The sequence below is a fragment of the Hordeum vulgare genome, chromosome 6H, assembly GCF_904849725.1.
Source record: "Hordeum vulgare subsp. vulgare chromosome 6H, MorexV3_pseudomolecules_assembly, whole genome shotgun sequence".
NCBI lineage: Eukaryota > Viridiplantae > Streptophyta > Magnoliopsida > Poales > Poaceae > Hordeum > Hordeum vulgare.
The window spans coordinates 240562007-240584359 of record NC_058523.1 but is presented as its reverse complement, the minus strand read 5'-3'; the positions used below and the strand labels follow the sequence as shown (position 1 = coordinate 240584359).

The window sequence follows — 22353 nt, the reverse complement described above, 5'->3', positions numbered from 1 at the left end:
CCACTTCCAAGGGCAAGCCATTCCCATTTAAACATGCTTGGGCAATTCTTCAAACCTTTGACAAGTGGAAGTTGAGGGATCAAGAGACCGCACCCAAGAAGTCGGCAATGCTTAGGATGGATGATAGTGAAGATGAGGAGGGGAGAGGAACTTGGGCAAGCCCGAGGGAACCAAGAAGGGCAAGGTAAGGGTGAAGATGGAAGGAGAGGCGTCAAGCCTAAGGGAGAAGATGGAGCAAATGATGAAGGCAAGAGAGGAATTGACAACGAAGACATTGGAGACGAAGCTTCTTATCACCGAGAAGAAGAAAGAGGTCAAGCTTGCACAAGTGGAAGCAAAGCGTGAAGAAGCAAAGCGCAAGGCCGACTTGGAGGAGAGGATGATCAAGGTGAAAGAGGCAAAGGTATGGAAATAACTCATGGTGGAAGAGAAGGAGCACATGATGATGTCCAAGAAGGACATGGATCAAGAACAATTGCAACGGTGGAAGGACTACAAGGAGAACATCGCGGAGAGGAAGAGGATATTCCGTGGTGCGTCCTCTACTCTTCGAGGTGACACTCCGATGAGTTGTGGTGGCGATGGCGGTGTGGAAGACTCCACCACCGGCGACAATGGAGGTGCTTGATGGACGTGGAAGTGGTCTAGGAAATGGCGCCAAGTGTAATTTTTTGGTGATGGTGCCGAGTAGAGGGGGAAGATGATGATTGTGTGATGTAAAAACTATTAAACCATGCATCAATGATCTTTATTTCCGTGTTTGTTTGGAGGTTTATTATGTTTTTCTAGTGAAAATTATGCAATGCCAAATGACAGTTTTAAGGGTTGGGCCGTTATAAGGGTTGGGTTTGAGGGTTCTACTCTTTGCCCCTGTTTTTCAACCCTTAAAAGTGTCAAAATTGGGCAATTCTCAACCCTTAAAACTGGTTTTACATTTAAGGATATGAGGGTTCTAGCAGAGATGCTGTTACATAGGGCTGGAAGGCCTCTTTATCCCCTTCGCTACCGCCAGTCCTTTTTTCTCTTCCTCTAACCCCTTCGTAACCGGAACCCTAACACCCAAATCCACCACTCCCCGCCTCCGCCCTTTTCCATGGCAACCGCCAACGCCGACGCTGCCGAGGTCGAGCGGCTCTACGAGCTCGGCGACCGACTTTCCTCAGCCAAAGACAAGTCCCAGGTGTGCTTCTCTCCTTTGCAACCGATCCATTCCCTAGGGCTCCTTCGGTCTAGGGTTCTTATGGGTTTTTGGTCTTGCAGCACGCGGCAGACTACGAGGCGATTATAGCGTCGGTGAAGGGGCAAAACGTTAAAGCGAAGCAGCTGGCGGCGCAGCTCATCCCCCGTTACTTCCGGAGCTTCCCAGCCCTCGGTACCTTCGCCATGGAAGCAATGTTCGACCTCGTTGAGATGGAAGAGCTCGCGGTTTGTGTTCTCTCTGTCATTCTATTCGTAGTTGATGTTAATAGTAGCTCGGCATTGGTGGACGCATAGGTTGAAGGACGGTGAACACAAGCATTTCCTTTTTCCGTTAAGTTGGTCTAGGATTCAGATTGGACTCGCTGGAAACTAGAAATTTATGTTGGAAGCTTGTCTGTGGTTTAACTTTGGTTGTGACCAGTATTAGTTCCTACAAAATTTCCCTCCCCTTCTGCCTGCTCCATGCTTTTCTGTTGCTGATATTCCTAGCTCTGCTCCTAGGAGGCATGTACCGAGAGTGCCATTTGAAAGTAAATTCTTTGTGTCGAAGACAATCACCCGTTGAGATTTTTTTAGAACCTTACGCCCCCTCCCCTAGCCTTCCATTGATCCTTAACCAGCAGAGCTGATCTGTCAATGCTTTATTAAGTAGAAGGCTCTGAGTAAACAAACATTGCTTCGATTATCGTCTTGCTAATAGCATCAAATCATCAAAACAATACCTGCACCTTAAAAAAAGTCTGTACCTAGGGAAATGTGAGTGAGCATTAGATGTACATCGTCACATGGCACAGTGAATATTTTCTACCAATGCTGATGTCTAATTATTTTTCAGTGGAGTGATCGTACAATAACTATTTTCATTATAAATGTAGGTATACAATGTCAATGTGGTCTGTGATGTCTCTGTTCGCCTATACCAGTTATTTGTTGATGGTTGCACCTTATTAACTTCACGCCATATTAATCCAAGCTATAATAGTTTTTGGATAGCTATTGTTTCACAATTTTCTGATAAATGTGTGAAAGATACAAAATGCTTTTATCCTTTTACCTCTGAATGGTTTTCATTTGTCAACAGGCTGCTGTTATTATTTTCACTTTAGAACAACATGAATTTATTCACCATAAGGTTGTATGTTATCCACAAGAATAACTCTCATCATTAGATGTACTTACAGATCAGAATACAAGCTATTCGTGGATTTCCGCTTCTTGCCAAAGATGCAGAATTCATCTCAAAAATTGCAGATATTCTTGGTCAGCTCCTTACAAGTGGTATTAGCTTTTTTCCTATCTTTTCTCAGCTCGAATGTCAAATGTGGCTATGCTTCTCAAGTTCTTTCTTGCATTTCAGAGGAAAATGTGGAGCGTGATGCTGTTCATAAAGCACTCATGTCTCTTATACGACAAGATGTTAAAAGTAAGATTCCTATCCTCATATGTTGCTTGTTTACGGCTTTCGGAATACTTTGATATGCATCCTGTTGTTTGATTACCGGGCCTGTTCTGAAAATTTCTGCCATTATTTTCTTCAGGGATGCAGACTTTCAGAGTGGAAAATTGATTTTATCATTGTCCTAATCCTAAAACTAAAAGAAGTTGTGTAAATTAATGCCAAGCCTTGATATAACAACCTTATATATTGAATTTCTTGCTTTTGAACTATTGATGATGTTTATTTTACCAGATTAACCCAATTGGCAATTTACTGGACCTTCACACAAACTCTAGAAACTAGAAAAATGGACCCTACAGTATTATGTTTAATGAGTGGTGCTCTACTGCTCTATTTATTTATGTGCATATGAACTTCTGCACTTTCTTGACCTTTCCTTGTATATCGCAAGAGATATATGGGTAGGACGCTGGGCAGAATCCACTTTCATACTTGAAGGTGTTCTAGATTAAGGGGTTTAAATTCAAGGCAGGTCCATATGCATAAGGATTAGTGGTGGGCCCACCATTTCCTATGCTGCTTGGTCACTTCTATTCTTCTGTTGTGTGTAGCAGTTAAATTTGGCGCAATACTTAATAAATGGCATAATCAGGGGAGCAATTTTAATCTTTGCTCTCCTGTTAGTTTATCCTATATGGCACACCATCTAACTCTATAAGTTAGCTGCATATGCATTTTTACACGTCAGTAAGTGTTCTTTATGTATTAGAAAACTCTGCGTGGTGCAGTTGACATATTATCTGAATAGCACTTGGTATGTATTTTCCTGTTAGAAATACTTTTAGCCACACAATATTGCACATCCTTCTTGATTCTTATTGTAATTGTCAGTTCTGTTCAGCAAATGTTGAACTTTTAATAGCGTGCTGTGCTGATATTTTGTCTTAATTCAACCTGTGAGTTCTATTATTTTGATGATGAGTAACACCAACTTGTGATTTCTTTGTTATAGAAGCTTGTAATATCATTTTTGCTGGTAGTGTTCACTTTGATGGGCTGCAAGTGTCCTTTTTGTATTACTCGTTACACCATCTACCTCTTTTGGTTCTTCACCTTCATTTTTATTGACTTGTTGCTAATCAGGATTCTGCTTAGCATCTATTTGGAAAAGCATGAAGCTAGTAAACACTAAACACTCAACTATTCCACATTTCTCATATACATAAAATAACAAGAAGACACAGGTTCCTCTTTTCTTTGGTGAAACCAGCCACAGCCCATATGTTCCTATCAGTAATTCTGTTAAGAGTAATCAGGAATTTTTTGACTCAACCTTTGGATGATACTGGGAGTAAAGCTATAGAAGTAATGTTCCAGAATGATCGTTGAACTAGTGTCTGAGATTTTTCTGCCATTATTCTTTGGACTGTAGTTACTAACAAGGTTGCCCTGGTCTACTATAAGGGCTACTATTGTCTTTTGACCACAATTTTTTGTTCATTTTTGACCACATATGCTTTTAACTTCATCAAGATCTTACAGTTGCTTTTACTGTCTTTGGTGTAGATTCTTTGCAGCCTTTATTTAAGCACGTGGAGTCAGGATCGGAGATCCGTGAAAAGATTATTTGTTTCCTCCGAGACAAGGTACATAGATTGCACATACTCTAGGCCATCAACCTTATTTTCTGAGTATTGATAGAGTTAAAATTTTCAGGTTTTTCCTGTTAAAGCAGAGCTACTAAAGCCTCAAGCAGAAATGGAAAGATATATAACTGATTTGATAAAGAAAGTATGTACTAGTGGTACATTTTTTTGTTTATTCAATTCCCGTAATTTTGTTGACACACTTCTAACAAAAATTGTATGATTTAGAGTGTACAAGATGTTACTGGGCTGGAATTTAAATTATTCATGGATTTCCTGCGGAGTTTGAGCATATTCGGGGATACTGCTCCTCGAGAATCCTTTCAAGAATTAATTGAAATCATTCAAGCACAAGCTGATCTTGATGCGCAGTTTGATGTAAGTATGCTATTTCAACATTCTAGGAATAAAATTTATATGTGTGCATATTAAAATACCAGAAAATTCTGATGCAGTCATTTACAAAAGGAGATTTTGGGAGTTGGCTTGGCTTGGATCCAGCCTTTATTTAATGCCGTATTTTGTTTGTATGTCAAACTTCTTGTAATTTGATGATGTGAACCTTAGAGCTAGGCTAGATAAATAACTAAAGGCACAATTACTCTGGGTTGGTCAGCAGCCTACACAAATAATTGGTATCACTAATTAGAGTTAGCGAACATAATTATACCTTGGTGCCAGAAGGTGATATTTTTCGGTAATCATGGAGCGAAGTTGTGTTCCGGGCACATTCATAAAAAAAAGTATAACGTGCATGCCAATTTTATCCATTTAGCGGAACATCTGTAGCATTGGCTGGTCACACGTAGGTAGATGTTATGATAGTTATAAGACTCTGTGCTTTAGGGCAGTGGATGAGGGGATGAAAGGACACAAAAGGTAGGTGTTCGAACATGGCCATTCGGTTAATATAGTAATGGTGTTGTATCGGTTGGTAAAATAGCCTGACTTCTAGACTTTGCTGGTAATGGCGTAATGCTAGCCTCCTAAAAGTGTGTTTACTAAAAATAAGTTGGCAAAGACTTGTGGGCATGTAACTGTTGTAAGTTGTAAGTGCTAGGTGATTTGTTTTGCAATTTTGAGGTGGTGCAAAAATATCTTCAGACATAATAAAGTTATTGTTTCCTTTGATGCGAGGTGGTTATATTTGAGAACATGAATTAAAACACCACTTTTTTTGCGTGACTTTTTGTATAATGGCTTGACTTACTTCCAAATTGCATAATAGGCCCAAGCTCTGCTAATTTATAGCTCAAGATGAGTGTGGGCCTACCGAATTCCCAAGCCGAGATCACTACTGTCCTGAAGATGAAAACAATTCTATTCCAGACATTTCATTTGATACCCGTTTGCACATAAATTGATACTAGTAACCGTGAACGTGCGACATCGTGTCAATTAATTCACAAAACCTCATTATGGCCAAAGCTGGTAGTTTTTCATATAACAAGTTTTGGAAGCCAACATTGCACTAAACTGAAATAATTCAGAAATCTAAGGAATGCAATCCTTCAAATAATAATAGTATCTAAAGACTGTTCTAGTTGCATACAACAGAGTGTATCATTGTTTTGTGTCTTAAATCTAGCAGTCAGTGTGCAAATACATCATATCTTAATATCCTTGAGGCTGAGCTCCCAGCATGTGTCATGTGACTCACATAGAGCATGGAACACCTGATGGAGAACCAGTTAGGAGAACCGAAAGTCTGAACTGATGGAGAAGGCTGGGCAATCCACATATCCTTCAACACCCCTCTCTCACGGGCGGCTTGATAAGGCCTAAGTATGGACAGAAAGAGGGCACACAATCTTTTCTATTTAAATTGCAAAAACAGAGACTTGAACCAAGACGCAAGACCTCTTGACACTGATACCACATTAAGTTTCATACAAGATATACAAGAACTAAAAGTCTGAACTGACCGACAAGGTTTGGCAATCCACATATACTTCAACAAAAGTATCCTTGGTGTAGCAATTCTTGCCTTTGTGCATCTCATTTTCTGGGTTAGGGATCATTAACAAGGGTGCATATTGATGTTGCACAATCGTGGCCTTTCCATATGTTGCTACTTATCATTAGTTTCCTGTTTATCCTTTGTTGTTGTTAGTAGTTGCAAGTTCTTAAGTTTGAAGTTCATTTCTAAAGTACCTTTGTTTCGAGGTTGTGGATTTTGCTTAGGATTACTTCTCCTTCAGGTTTCTGATATTGATCATATAGAGAGGTGGACCTCATGCATCTATATGGCTCTGCCTATCTTCACGGTATGGCTCATTTTAGTAGAACAATAATTAAGTCATTTATGGTATTATTGTTGAGCATTGAATCATATATTGGTCTTCTTTGCTCTCTTCAGAGAGGTGCATCAAGCAGCAAGTTTCTCAACTATTTTGCTAAGCAAATTGTTCCACTTTTTGATAAGGTAAATTGCTTCATCTTGTATCTTGCATCCTCTGCTTTGTATAGGAAGAAGCAAACGAACACTTTGTTCTTAGTAGGGCACATGTGTGCTATACTTTTTTCATTGGTATGTATTCTCTCCGTCCCAGAATAAGTGTCTCAACTTTGTACGGAAGAAGCAAAAGAACACTTTGTTCTTACTAGGGCACATGTGTGCTATACTTTTTTTGTTGGTATATACTCCCTCCGTCCCAAAATGTGTCTTAACTTTGTACTAACTTTAGTACAAAATTCTACTCCCTCTGTAAACTAATATAAGAGCGTTTAGATCACTATTTTAGTTATCTAAACACTCTTATATTAGTTTACAGAGTGATACTAAACTTGAGACACTTATTTTGGTATGGAGGGAGTAGTAAATTAGTGACGACCGAATGCCTCCATGGCTGCAGCAACATTTGTGTCCCATTATTAGCGTATCATCTTGATAGTCACGTTTTCTTGTTCATTTTGTGACATCTTGCAGTATAGTGTACTTCCTGCGCTGATTAAGCTCAACAGTTCATGATTATTTTAATTGAGATTGATGCTCCCTCCGATCCATATTACTTGTCTTAGATTTGTCTAGATATATCTAGACAAATCTAAGACAAGTAATATGGATCGGAGGGAGTACCTGTCTTTTGTTACCTTTTGTTTGTTATATTTTTGGTTTTGTTTGGAATATGCATTTCTAGAAAACTGCACGAAATGACCATAGCTTAGTGTAACTAACACCCATCCCCACCAAAGGGTTGTTGATACGGGGCAAGCTGTTGGGTGGCCCGATCTTCACGAATTGGAGGTAGATTTGAGGAAGAACTCGAGGAATCACAAGAAAATTAAGGGAAAACACATGGATAACTAGTGATGCCAAGGGAACACCCTCGTGTAACCGCAGACCCACACCAGTTCACGTGGTTTCTTACAAGTCCAAGGGAGAAGCAAGAATAAGATGTGCAGTTCTTTCCCAAGTCCTACGACAAGGAGGTCTTGAATGAAGAATCTTCCCCTCAAGAGGAGGCTTTGATCTCCACCAGGGAAGAATCTTCCCCTCAAGAGGAGGCCTTGATCTCCACCAGGGAAGTCATTTCCATGTAGGAGGAATCTCACATGGGGAGGTTCATGAGCAAAGGCTCTATGACTAGTCCTACTATGCCAGCCCTAGTTCTAAGCAGGGGAGGGGTATATATAGGTCCACCCACGAAGGGGTGAGTGAGGAAAGAGAAATATACATGGGTTGGTGGGGTCTTTCTGGTCTGTATAACCTGTTGCTGGGCAAGGCGCGGGGTTGTGGAGGCATGGATTTCGAGTCGCTCGACTAGTCGATGAGTCGCAACAAGAAGGTTAACTCAACTTAGTGTCGACTCGAAAAGCGAGTCGTGACTAGTCGCAACTACAGGCTCAATTCTTTCCGAGTCGCTACCCCTGACCGACCCGAAAACCTTGCGTGGAGGCAGTCGGCGGCACAGTCGTCAGGAGGCCGGTGTAACTGGGGTTAGTAGCCGGTATAATCGGGCACCGGTTACACCAGGACTTCTTCCTGGGAGGCTCGGGCGCATGCCGATTACACCAGGAGTTGTGTCGGGACTTCTTCCAGGAGTTCTCAGCTCTCAGGTTCGAACCGGTTATGCCTGCTAGGTTGGACCGGTTATACTGCTGTTCAAGTCTTTCTTTGTCTTGCCTCTTGCGCTTTCGTCTCCGCTTCCTGGCTTCTCTCACAGATAGTGGGGACGCTCTCTTGTGCATGACCTACTCCATGGCATGCATGATGTTTGGCTCAAACTTATAGGCGCACATGGTAGAAGTATGAAGTAGTATACCATCCGTGCGGGAACAAAGTAGAAATGCGTAAAGAATGAGGTTAATATATGTGATGCATGTGTCCCTTGGTGATGGAGCCAAATCTAGGTCTTGGTTTCTCCTTCTATTGCCTAGAAGTTCCACCCTTTGTACAGCGGAAGCTTTTGGACATTCAGTTGGATTGGTTTGTTTCTTATCTGCTTAGGGTGTGTTTGGTTGAGCTGTGGATTCTGAAAAGTCTACAATTAGCCGTGAGAAAGCTGCTGTGAGTTGAGAACTGTGGGAAAGCTGAAAGTTTGGTTGAAACAGTTGTGAAACTGTAGATTTAGAAGGAATTGTCTGTAATGCCTGTGAGTCTTGAAAGATTGTTTTATATGCTTTAATAGACTGTAAGGCAACAATTTGTACACTGGTTGACACTACAAATGATTTATTTGAGCATCTATTTGTAATGTTGCAAATTATAAAAAAATATAAATAGAGAGCGATGCCGTATATTATTATAAAAAGACATGGAGATATTATGTTGAAATTTTCTCCAACAAATGCATGTTTTAACTCGTGTTTTTCTTAAGAAATCTATGTTTTCGAGAGAAAAACATACCAAAATATTTTTGCTGGGTCACATTGTTACATTACATCAGCACAATAAGAAATGAGCCATTGCGTTAAACTATTCTGAAACATTACACACATCTGCCAGATGACGATGTCCATCTTTTGACACACATATGCTCGGAATATTATACCAACCCCATTGTTCAACCAGTAAACAAACATTTCCAAGTTCCAAAATTATAAACATCCACCTAGTTCTTGTTGACTGTAATCTACTCCCTCCGTCCGAAATTACTTCTCACACAAATTGATAAAATGGATGTATCTAGAATTAAAATACATCTAGATACATCCCATTTCTATGACAAATGTTTCCGGACGGAGGGGGGTACTTACACTAAATGACTATAATCTGCTATTTTTGTCAGTAGAATGACCGGGAAACAGAAATTAGAGTGCCCTCAGGGCCACCCTCTCGCTGCCCACTTCCCTGGCATCTGTAACACGTAACAGATTACAGGGGAAAAACTAGCAAGCAAACTCCATTCACATGTGATCATAAACATGCACTCAATGATATATGCTCACAATATCCAATCAACTAGCTCAGCGATTGATGGGGTTATAGTCCTAGGGTAGGGTCATAGGCCTGCCCTATGAGTCCTACCCAAGGACTACCTTTCATAAGGGATAAGGCCCTTAGTCAGTTTCGACTGAATTAAGGACTTCCCATCATCCAATCGGTGACGAATCCTCCATCATCCAGTCGGAGATGAGCATTCGGAGCGTATCAAACTTATCGACTGGATTCCACTCTGTGCATCATAACCCCCTGGAGGGTAACGGTCATACGTTTTCATGTACCTTTATTAGCATTTAAGACATACGTTACCTGTAACGTAGGCATTTATTCGCCACTACTCCACCCCTGTACACCGAACCGTTGTGAAGGGCAGCGCACTCTATATAAGCCGCCCTTCCCCACTGGTGCAGGGGTTAGCAATTCACTGTAATCTATATTCCACTCGACAACAAGCTCCAAGAGCACTTAGACGTAGGGCTTTTACCTCCACCGTAGAGGGGCCTGAACTCATACAACCTCGCCGTAGCTAAGGCTATGTCCATCCTTTCGTACCCTACACATCTACTGTCAGACTTATACCCACGACAGTTGGCGCCCACCTTGGGGCAGGCGTCTAAGCGACTTCCGACGAGTTTGCGACTACATCTTTTCGTCATGTCATCCGGTAGAGATTTGAGCATGGGTCACGAGATCCTCTTCGGCGCTCTCTCCTTCATCGTCGACGATTCGGCATGGCTTCGGGATGCCCCTCTCGACGTCGAGGCGCTTCCCAGTCGCGGGGCTACGCACTTTCGTGCCGACGCCCGCGGTATTCTTCTTCTCCAGCAGTCGGTTCCGGTGTCGACCTATGCCGCCGTCGCGCGCGGCAACAAGCGGTCTGCCGTCCGCGGCTCCAATGTTGGGTGCAACACGCCCATGCGTGTCAGAACGCGTCCTCACAAGTGGCGGTCCTAGAGTCGGTTGTGGTTGCACCGCCGTCCCAGCGCTCGGACTCAGTTCCGACTGAGTTTTTTCCGAGTACTTGGGTCGCGGGCCTGCAGCTGAAGTGCACATGGCCGGAACGAGCACGAGGTCGGCGAAACATCCGGCGCTCGCCGTCAGCCCCGTCGTTCTGCCAGTCGGCACACTCGGCGGAGCAACGTGGAGGTGTTCCGCACACCCGTCCTCAACCTGGCTGCCGCCGACAAGATAGCTGATTCCCTCCAGCCGACTGATTCAGAGGCTGGCAGGGGGATCGAGCAAATCCGCGCCCTGCTGCACACGGCGCAGCAGCAAAATTCGGCGGTCTCCCAGTCGCACAACAGGATTCACAATAGCTCTGTTCATGCGAACACGCATCGGTCAATTCACAGCCCCGGTTCTCATCAGCGACACAGGGGAGTCAGCCGTTCCATAAATCCCGAAGATCGTCGTCGTTCACGCACCCCTCCGCGGGGTGGGCCCTACGGGCCCCGACATCCTGATGATCGGCGTTCAGTCGGTGACACTTATGATCCAAGGCCCGACGCAAGAGGGCATATCGCTCAGAGGAGGGTCGACAGGGGCCGAGCCCACCGCGATGGTCATGATATGGACCGTCCGAGTGGAAGCAGTACCATCGTCTCTGGTCCCGAGTGTTTCAGTCGAGCCATCCGTTCGGCTGACATCCCTCCTAACTTTCGATTGGCGACGAGGATCAGCAAGTTTACAGGAGAATCCAAGCCAGAAACGTGGTTGGACGACTACCGAGTTGCAGTCCAGATCGGAGGAGGGGACGACCACGTCGCCATGAAACACCTCCCTCTGATGCTCGACGGCACGGCATGAGCGTGGCTGAACCAGTTGGCTCCCTCAAGCATCTACAGCTGGGTAGATCTGGCCCGAGTCTTCATCAGGACCTTCGAAGGGTCGTGCAAACGCCCTGCTGGCCTCGTGGAGCTCCAGCACTGTGTCCAGAAGCAAAATGAGCCCCTGCGCGATTTCATTCAGCGTTGGTCGACCCTCTACCACACGGTGGAGAACGTCACAGAGCACCAAGCAGTCTGCGCCTTCAAGGCAGGCGTGCGGTACAAAGATTTGTACCTGAAGTTCGGTCGAACAGGCGACATCTCCATGAGTAAGATGATGGAGATAGCGGCACGCTATGCAAATGGCGAAGAAGAGGACTGCATTCGTAGCGGCAAGCACAAAGCAGTTGCCGATGGAGATGGGAACAACACTCGGAAGCAGAAGCAGAAAGCTCTGTCCACTCCGCAGGCAGAGGCCGCAGCCGTTACCAATGCCAAGTTTAAGGGCAAGGGGAAAGCTCAGTTCACCTCCAAGAAGAAGCAGTTCGGAAATCCCATCCTGGACCAGCCATGTCCGATTCACACGAAGATGGATGAAGAGGGCAACGCCATATATCCGAAGCATACCACTCGGCAATTACGCCTCCTGATCCAGGGGTTCGGCGAAGGGCAACCGAGTGAAAAGGGCAATGAACAGGATGAGGAGGACAAGGAGGATCCGTTCCCCCAAGTCCATGCAACACTGATGATTTTTGCTGACGTTGAGAGCAAGAGTCGACTGAAGCTGGTGAACAGGGAAGTGAACATGGCCACGCCGACCAACCCCACGTTCCTCAAATGGTCTCAGACTGCGATCACGTTTGACCAGTCGGATCATCCAGCACACGTACCCACCCCAGGGAGGCAGGCTCTGGTCGTCGACCCGGTGGTGGAAAGAGTCCGACTGCGCAAAGTCCTCATGGACGGCGGCAGTGGCTTGAACATCATGTACGCCGACACTCTCAAGGGGATGGGCATTCCGATGTCCAAACTCAGCGAGAGCAGCATGCAGTTCCATGGAGTCGTCCCTGGACGAAATGCCAAGTCACTCGGCCAGATCGCGTTGGACGTCGTCTTCGGCTCCGACAAGAACTTCCGCAAGGAAAAACTGACGTTCGAGGTGGTGGACTTCCAGAGTGCGTACCACGCAATTCTGGGCCGCCCGGCGTATGCGCGTTTCATGGCCCGTCCATGTTACGTGTACCTGAATCTGAAGATGCCAGGCCCGAAAGGTGTGATCACTATCACAGGCAATCGACAGCGGGCCGAGGAGTACAAGAAAACAGTCGACCCCGCTGACTTGATGCGTTCGAGGAAGCCAACTTCGGAGTCCGCATTCCAGTCGGTGGGAGAAACGAAGGTCAGCATCCACTCGACGGACGACACCACTGCCCCGACGAACATCTCCACCACCCTCGATCCTAAATAGGAAGCCGAGCTCATCCAATTCCTCCGTGAGAACTGGGACATCTTCGCATGGAAGCCCGCCGACATGCCAGCTGTACCCAGGGAGTTGGCTGAGCACCGACTGCATGTGGATCCCGCCGCTCAGCCTGTCTGAGAACGCCTGCGTCGGTCCGCCGCGCACAAGAGGAAGGCAATCGGAGAAGAGGTGGCCAAGCTTTTGGCAGCCAACTTCATTCGCGAGGTACACCACTCCGAGTGGCTCGCCAATGTTGTCATGGTGCCCAAGAAGGACAAGTCGCTCCAAATGTGCATCGACTTCAAGCATCTCAATAAGGTCTGCCCGAAAGACCATTTTCCGCTCCCCCGCATCGATCAAATTGTCGATTCGACTGCGGGTTGCGAGCGTTTGTCATTTCTTGATGCCTACTCGGTCTATCATCAGATCCGTCTGTATGGCCCCGATGAATTAAAAACAGCCTTCATCACCCCATTCGGGTGCTTCTGCTACATCACTATGCCATTTGGTTTGAAGAATGCAGGAGCAACCTTTATGCGCATGATCCAAAAATGCCTCCTCGACAAGATCGGTCGGAATGTGGAGGCGTATATGGATGATATCGTAGTCAAGTCACGCAAAGGTTTCGACCTGCTGACTGACTTGGCAGAAACATTTGCCAACCTTCGTAGGTACGATATCAAGCTCAACCCAGCCAAGTGTTCATTCGGTGTTCTCAGCGGAAAGTTACTCGGTTTCTTCGTTTCCGAACGAGGGATCGATGTCAACCCCGAAAAGATCGGGACCATCGTCCGAATGGAGCGGCCGGTCAGAATACACGATGTTCAAAGGCTCACAGGTTGCCTAGCGGCTTTGAGCAGGTTTATCAGTCGACTCGGCGAGAAGGCGCTTCCTCTGTACCGACTCATGAAGAAATCAGATACTTTCGAGTGGACAGACGAAGCCCAAGTCGCATTCGACGACCTCAAAGTCTTACTTTCCACCCAGCCGGTTCTTACTGCTCCGCTCAGTAAAGAGCCCCTTCTTCTGTACATCATGGCTACAAATCAAGTCGTCAGCACTGTTCTCACAGTCGAACGGGAAGAAGAAGGCAAAGCATACAAGGTTCAACGGCCAGTGTATTATGTCTTCGAAGTCCTGACTCCTTCCAAGCAGAGGTATCCCCACTATCAAAAACTTATCTACGGGATTTACATGACTGCGAAGAAGGTGGCTCATTATTTGCAAGACCACTCGGTGTTTGTCGTTTCTGATGCTCCGTTGTCGAAAATCCTCCACAATCGGGACGCATCGGGTCGAGTGGCGAAGTGGGCAATGGAGATGTTATACTGCGACATCAAGTTCGAGGCCAAGAAAGCTATAAAGTCTCAAGCTCTGGCTGACTTCATAGCAGAATGGGTAGAACAACAGCAACCGACCCACATCTACTCGGCTCATTGGACAATGTTCTTCGATGGGTCCAAGATGTTGAATGGCTCCGGCGCTGGCGTTGTGATCATATCGCCAAAGGGTGACAAACTCAAGTATGTGTTGCAGATACACTTTAATTCCTCCAACAACGAGGCAGAGTATGAAGCTCTCCTTTATGGACTGCGCATGGCCATCGCACTCGGCGTCCGTCGCCTGATGGTCTATGGCGATTCGGATTTGGTGGTTAATCAAGTGATGAAGGAGTGGGACGTCAGGAACCCCACCATGACCACATACTGCAATGCAGTGAGGAAGCTCGAGAAAAAGTTTGAAGGTCTAGAACTCCACCATGTTCCGCGACTGAAAAACCAAGCAGCTGATGAGTTGGCAAAACTCGGATCCACTTGGAGACCAGTCCTGAGTGATGTCTGCCTCGAGCACCTCCATCATCCAGTCGGTGGCGAATCCTCCATCATCCAGTCGGAGATGAGCATTCGGAGTGTATCAAACTTACCGATTGGATTCCACTCTGTGCATCGTAACCCCTTGGAGGGTAACGGTCATACGTTTCCATGTATCTTTATTAGCATTTAAGACATACGTTACCTGTAACGTAGGCATTTATTCGCCACTACTCCACCCCTGTACACCGAACCGTTGTGAAGGGCAACGCACTCTATATAAGCCGCCCTTCCTCACTGGTGCTGGGGTTAGCAATTCACTGTAATCTATATTCCACTCGATAACAAGCTCCAAGAGCACTGAGACGTAGGGCTTTTACCTCCACCGTAGAGGGGCCTGAACTCATACAACCTCGCCGTAGCTAAGGCTCTGCCCATCATTTCGTACCCTACACATCTACTGCCAGACTTATACCCACGACAACGATGTACTCATTACCAAAAAATGAGGAGAAAAAAAGGAAGAGGGAGGGGAGCTACCTTGCCGTGGAATGATGAGGAGGCACATCTGTGCTTTGGGTGGCGGCGCACGCCGGATGGAGCCATGGAGGTGCAGCTCGAGGGGATGCTCATGGCTCGGAGCTAGGGGAGCAGCCCTAATTTAGAACTGAAATGGTATTGAAATTACCGGCGGTAGGTGGCTAAAATATTCGCCAGTTGATTGGCCTCAGCACGTTGAAAGCTGGGTCTGAGCAGCTGTAGAAAATACACTTATGAGAAGTTGCTGTGTTTGCAGATTTTGCCGTGGGGAAACATCGCTTGATTGGCTTCCAGCTTTTTAACTGCTGAAGTTGCTGAAGTTGGTTGGAAAAGCTCAACCAAAAGGACCCTTACTCATCATTGCTTAGAGCATCTCCATCCGTTTGGACCCCAAGGTCCTGAAATAGCACCGGTTGGTGGGGGCGAACGGACGCTAAAATCGGCTGGGGTGCTCGGGTTCCCAGCTGACCCCCAAGGTCGCCCCCCAGACGCGTTTTTCAAATTAAATTTGGACCAAATTCGAAGAAACTGACTCGATTTTGGACGAAATTTAGGCGATTTCATTCAAATTTGTACAGACTTAAAGAAGTACATAAAAACGTAAAAAACTACGCCACCGTCGCCGTCCTGCCATCGCTAGCCTAGTCCATGCCGAGGAACTGGTAGAAGGCGGTGTAGTCGCCGTCGTTGTCGCCGTCGCTGTTCTGCACGTCACCGTCCTTGCTGCAGCCCTGCCCTGGATCGTCGCTGCGGACGGGGGTGGCTGTGTGGAGGTGAAGGTTGGCGCCGACCCTCGATAATAACGAGGTTGCCGCCACGGCTGCGACGGCGCTCCGACGTCTCCTGGGGCTCGGCCTTCACAATGTCGAGCGACGTCGTTGTGTCGGAGGACGAGGAGGAGGATCCTGCCATTTGGCTCCGCAGCCACGAGCTCCCGCTCCGGCGCAAGAACGATGGCGCCGGGTACTCCAGCGGCGGCTCGTTGCCGCCCTCGATGTGCTTGAGGACGACGTGGAGCGTGCGCCCGGGGACGCCGCACCATTGATGGCAGCCGTCGGAGTTGTGCCGGATGGCGGAGGCGGCATGGGGATGCCTCCAGCGCTCAGCCTCCAGGCGCCCGACACTCGCATGTCTGGCGGCGCGGGTGGGTAGTTGGCCTTGTAGAGGGCGTGCGCCCCCACTCGTACAACGACTGGCGGCCGAAGCCGTTGGCAGCCGCTCCGTTACCGGGGAATCGCTTCGCCATGGACTCATGGAAGTTTTCCGACGGTGGAGGCGAGAGAGATGGGAGAAGAGGATGGAGGGGCGAGTGTGCGGCGAGCGGTGGCTTTTATAGTGGGGAAGGGGCGGGAGCGGTGTGCACGCATGGCAGGAAAGGGCGGGACGCACGGTGGCTTGCCATCACTGCGTCGCCAGACCTTGGAATCTGGCGCATTGAACCGGCACCGGAGCCAAGGCGATGAGGAGGACGAAGGCGATGCCCAGTCTTGCTGATTCGGCGGGTCCACGCGGGAGGAATTTGGTGTGGTTTGTTTTCGTGCCAAATTTCTTTCCTCCGGCGCGCTGGGTTTGGCCTGGGTCCGCCGACGCCAATTTCGGCCCAAACCGGCGGAAAATGAGGTCCTGGGGGCGCGATTGGGACATTTTTTTAGAGCCGGTGATAAAAATGGGGTCTGGGGAGCCTGTTGGGGGCGCGGCTGGAGATGCTCTTAATCTCTTAAGAAGGGCCGTGCGAAACTCACAAGGCGAATTTTACAGTGCTGTTCAAGCTTCTAGTTATGATTTTTTGTCGTTGCTTTGTTATGATGTCCTTCAGTATCCTGCATCATCTGGAGTGTTTTTCCTTTCAAAACTATCTCTGCTCCTGCGTGTTTCAGCATCAAGTGTTTGTTTTTACCATTTTTAGATTCCCGAGGAGAAGAAACTGGATTTACTCAAGACAGTTGCTGCTAGCTCACCATATGCTGCAGCACAAGATTCACGCCAGCTGCTTCCATCCGTTGTTCAATTGCTCAAGGTTTATACGTTTCTTATTTACACTAATGTTTCTAAAGCCCAATCTGCAAGGTTTATTTTGTATGCTCAAAGATATTGATGAGTTTCTCATTTACAGTGAATACATGTTTAAAATTTCTATGTTGATCTCAATTGTTGTTTTGCAGAAGTATATGCCTGGGAAGAAGGTAGATGATATTAATCACAGTTATGTCGAGTGCTTGCTATACACTTTTCACCATTTGGCCCATAAGGTTAGATAAATGAAATGTTTCTACTATGAATCATGTCAGTTTCTTCATGACCTTGTGCTGACCTAATGTGTAATGTAGACACCAAACACTACAAACAGTCTCTGTGGTTACAAGATCGTTACTGGACAGCCATCAGATAGACTTGGAGAGGATTTCTCAGAACATTACAAAGATTTTATCGAGAGGTACCTTGCTATATATATGGCACAATAATCAACTGATGTTGATGATTTATTTTATTTGTGTCTGCATTCTTTAAAAATCTGTTCTCAAGCAAGAAGTCTACTAGTAAGTTACCATCATATTCACATGCTTCATTTCCATGTCTCAACATCTCCTCACATGTCATTCTTATGTCCTAAACTCAGCTTGATTAAATTGTTTGGCATTGTTTCATTTGCGGATCACTTCTTTACTATAAACTGAGTTAAACTCTTATAAATATGCCCCATGAGTAGAAGCCTTCAAGTTGGAAGTTACATTGTGGTTCTGTTGTAGTCTAATTTAAGCAAGCCCAAATAAAGTCTAGTACGTAGAACACTTTAGCTGATTTTGATTTCCTTTAAGAGATGTCCACTATTAAGCACTCCCTTCTTGCCAAATAGTGCATATAAAATTTGGTCAAGTCAAAATTTGTAAACTTTGACCAAGTATATAGATTTTTTGTATCGACATTTACAATACCAGATCAATACCATTAGATTCATCATGAAATATATTTTCATATGGTATATATAGAAGTATATAGTTTCTTTTCGTGTGGATCAGTCACATGATGATGCCCAGATTCCCCATTAAGCTTTTGAGACCCAAACATTAGAATCTTTTAGCATCGTAGAATAAATGTTCTGTCTACTTTCATAGTTGGCTTTGTCACCTCGCTTATGTGTTCAATTGTTATCTTGCACAAATTTGTTCCTCTAGCATGATTTCTGTCATGTTAGCGTGTTTCTGATTGCTACAAATGCACAGGCTAACTGGAACGGAAGACACGGTTCGAGCAGCCTCGAAGAGACTAACCCAGGGAATGGCAGATTTCAACAAAGCAATATCTTCAGCAAAGACAGAAGAAGAGAAAACTAAAATCGTGAGTTTAGATGCTTGGGTTTACTAGTTCCATTGGAATGTTCTCTAGTTGGTGCCATTTTTTTTTTGAGAAAACGCAAGAGATTTTGCGTTTCGTTGCATTGAACAGATAGAGTTTGGTTACAACCCTCCTAGGAGAGCAAGTTCAGGAAGGGACATGAATGTGAATCTAATGTACATCCCAGGTGGTAGGCAAGATGACTCTGAGGCCATGAGCACCAGCGCGTGCCCATTGTTTGGCTTCGTCCTTGATCTTAGAGACCAGGACATGTACGAGGGGTTGGGCACCGTCGAATGTGCACTCGTTGCGCATCTTCCAAATCATCCACGGCGTTAGGAGGGCGATGGAGGCAAGGCCTTTCCGCGTCGTTGTAGGTGTGCTTTGCTTGGCGTGTGCAGCCACCAATCCATGAGCGAGCCTTCGTCGCTTGGTCCTGCGGTGGTCATCCTGAGCCACGCAAGGATCTCATGCCAAGTCTGCTTGGCGAAGGGGCATTCCAAGAGTAGGTGGCGCATCGTCTCGGGAGCTTGGTCACATAATGGGCATCGTACCTGGTGCTGGAGGCCCCGCCTAGCGAGGCGATCAACGGTCCAACACCTATCCAAGTTAGCTAACCAATGGAAGAATTTTACCCGCGGCGGTGCCCGACTCTTCCAAATGAGCTTCCAGGCGTAGCAGGTAGTGGAGCCTTGAAATGTGGCGAGGTAGCAGGAGCGGGCCGTGTAGGTACCGGATGTCGTCCATTTCCACACCATCTGGTCAGGAGCATCTGAGAGGGGGAAATGTTCGATAGCCTGCCAGACCTGAATGTATTGGCCGATCTCGTTGATGCCCACTATCCCTTGGATGTCGCCTGCCCAGCTGTGTCCCTGTAGACCTTCGGCGACGGTCCGGAGCTTGCGTCGACGCTTGGGAATGCAGCTGTAAAGCTCAGGGCGATCTCAGAGATGCCCATTGATCCAGCGGTCCTCCCAAAAGAGCGCTGAGGAGCCGCTCCCAATGATCATCATGGTGGAGGCGAAGAAGAGCGCTTTTTCCTCGAGCGAGAATTGCAGGTCTAGGCCGTGCCAAGCCCGGTCGTGGTTGGTGCGCGAGTACCAGAGCCATCGGAGCCGCAACGCTAGGCCAGTGCGCTCGAGGTCTTGGACCCCAAGGCTGCCGATGGAGGTAGGGCGGCAGACACGAGGCCAAGTTGACATGGCAGTGGCCACCGTTGGCGGTTGCGCGCTCAGCCCAAAGGAAGCCATGCTGGATATTCTCGATTTGCTTAAGGGTCTTCTTCGGCGACGCGAAGGCGAGGAGTTGATGGACAGGGATGGCACCTAGGACAGATTTCACCAGAGCCAGGCGCCCAGGCTTTGTCATCAAGTCAGCCTTCTAGGCGGGCGATCCCATCAACGAGTGGCTGCAGCTGGGCTGCAGTAGGGCGCCTGATCGTGAGGGGGATACCAAGGTACGTGATCGGCAACTCCACGATGTGGCAGCCCAAGTGCGTGAGTGCTTCAGTCGCCTCGTTCAGGTCGCAATGCAGCAGTGAGGCAGAGCTCTTGGCGTAGTTAACGCGTAGGCCGGAGGCGTGGCTGAAGAGCGCCAGGATCTCTTTGACAGCCATGATGTCGCTGGTCTTGCAATGGCAGAAAAGCACCACGTCATCCGTGTACAGAGACACCGCGGGGATAGTCCTTCTGGGATGTAACTGGGCCATAATACCCAGCTCGAGCGCGGGCTTGATGAGTCTTCCCAGGGTGTCCACGGCGAGCACGAAGAGCTGCGGCGACATGGAGTTGCCTTGGCGTAGACCCTGCCGTTTGTGCCATGTTATACGACCATTATTACGGCGTCCTAATATTTCTGCAGGAACCTTGTACTGTTATAATCTGCACAATTTGTCCTAAATATTTTCAGCACACAGATTTATCGCATGTGTCGTCTACAGTTCCTGCTAAAGTGCCAATGATAGCGATGTGATCTTTTGCAGAAATTGGATCAGCAAAAATCGACGATGACAATGCGGTCCTATAATAATATATTGGCAATGTCGCAGGTGATTTCTTTGTTTCACTTACGAAGATTTTTGCAGGATTGCAGGCTAACATTTATTCTTTGTAACTAGTTCTTCGTTATCCTGCATCACTAACTCTGTTTGCACTGACATGGCATTTGCTGCTGTTATGTGCACCGGTCTGGCTGACCCAATAACATCAATTTGCTGCAATCCTGTTTATATTGAGCAAGTTTTTACTCACTCTGTTGACTTAGTAATGTAGTACTAAATGTAACGATGCAATTCTAAAATCTGAGGGTGGGTAATAAATAGTATTACCTCCTTATGAAAATACAAGACATCTTTGTAGGCTAAACTAGCCTACAAAAACGTCTTATAGTTTGGTACAGAATACATAATTTTCCCTGAAGATTAAAGAAACCATAGCCAAACAACAACGACATTGTATTATTTTTCTAAGCCCCTTAGACATAAAATCCTTTATCCATGCGCCAGAGCCTATATATGCTTAAGATGGCACATTAGCTTATTCGAGCTTCAAAATATAAAGCCATTTTGGAATTTCTTGCTTGGCGTTCGAGGCCTAAAAAGCAATTGCACAACTGTAACTAGCTTCGTAAAATTTGCTATGAAGTCACCGAGCATATTGCTCTTGTGTACTGTTGATTCTTTGTTTGTGTGCTTCAGAAGGAACTAGTATGATCTATTATTTGCTCACATTTAAATTTAAAGGAGACGATTTGTTTCTTTATTTTAGCCATTGCATGGGAAATCTCCGTTATTCATTGGTGATAAGAAAGTTACTCTATCATGGATGGAACAACCAAAGAAACCAGCAGCTGCAACAGCAGGGTTAGATGTCCACTATCAAATGTTGAATTTTATTCAGATTAATTTGCTTTTCCTTTTAGTCAATTCTAGTTTGCTGATGTTTCAGAGGGAAGAGGACCCAACCTGTTAGTAATGGGAATGCCCCTTTAAACAAGAAGGGGCGAGGAGATGGAGGAATGCACAATCAGCTCGTGAACAGAGCTTTTGAGGGGTTACCCCGTGGTGGTGGTGGTGGTAGAGGCAGTGGAAGAGGGCGAGGCAGAGGAGGCCGAGGAAGAGGTTGGGGCTACCACTGAGATCTTCCGAGAAATCGACATCCCAAGGGAGAAAGGGATCATTTTTCTCCTTCCATTCGAGGGTAATAGCAAGAGTCCGTTTATCTGGGTTAGCTTTTCCGTACCAGCAAGTTGCGTGACTGTTGGGTGTACAAGGGAACAAAAGCTCATACAAAAGATCCTAATCGTCTGCACATCCTAGCTCTCTTGGTTTGCGGATTGTTGTTGTTTGGTTGTCCAAACGGTACATTTTAGTCATAGAATCTGCTGTTTGAGTATATTTATTGAGGATTTTTTTTTCAAATCACCCGGCTGATTATAGCTCTTGCATCAACGGGGCTCCAAAGCTGAACGCAATTACCGTCCCAGTAGCCCTCTGTCTTTGCATGTGCATGGTCCCCACTGCATTTCTTTTGATTTCCACTAGTTTGATGTTGTGGATTGATGAACTACGCAATAATTCTGTCGCAGAGCATTTTCTGAAGCAGCCCTATTCTAACATAGAGAATTTCCCAGAGTAAATTTTATCGTGCCAAAAGGTGATATTTTGGGAAAAAATGTTCATCTCCAACAGCATAAAATAGGGCACTATATCTCCGTCAGCAGCCGCACTGCATTGCATACATATTGTAAAAAATTAACAACCTAAATTCATTGCAAGGAGGGAGTTTACGAGGAGGTACTCTAGGAAAAACC

General features: G+C 46.2%; 1 protein-coding gene across 2 annotated transcripts; it reads left to right on the top strand.

The window, feature by feature from the left end:
• The first annotated feature begins 997 nt into the window (after positions 1-997).
• On the top strand, positions 998-21961 carry LOC123401103 (apoptosis inhibitor 5-like protein API5). 2 transcript variants are annotated; one of them, XM_045094826.1, is made up of 16 exons: positions 998-1180; positions 1261-1425; positions 2382-2478; positions 2558-2623; positions 4166-4245; positions 4316-4390; positions 4474-4623; positions 6447-6512; positions 6605-6670; positions 17117-17227; positions 17373-17459; positions 17538-17644; positions 18432-18546; positions 20525-20590; positions 21309-21403; positions 21489-21961. In XM_045094826.1, the coding sequence occupies exons 1-16, from the start codon at positions 1094-1096 to the stop codon at positions 21676-21678; spliced, it is 1623 nt and encodes a 540-aa protein (XP_044950761.1). In that variant the 5' UTR covers positions 998-1093; the 3' UTR covers positions 21679-21961. The 2 variants fall into 2 exon arrangements, with proteins under 2 accessions (XP_044950761.1, XP_044950760.1); XM_045094825.1 differs by having other exon boundaries at positions 2370-2478.
• The last annotated feature ends 392 nt before the right edge of the window (positions 21962-22353 follow it).

Coding starts and splice junctions, on each gene's coding strand:
- LOC123401103 (XM_045094825.1), top strand. CDS start 1,094: ATGGCAACCGCCAACGCCGACGCTGCCGAGGTCGAGCGGCTCTACGAG. Junction 2,479..2,557: donor TGGTCAGCTCCTTACAAGTG/GTATTAGCTTTT, acceptor CTTGCATTTCAG/AGGAAAATGTGGAGCGTGAT. Junction 4,246..4,315: donor TTTGTTTCCTCCGAGACAAG/GTACATAGATTG, acceptor TAAAATTTTCAG/GTTTTTCCTGTTAAAGCAGA.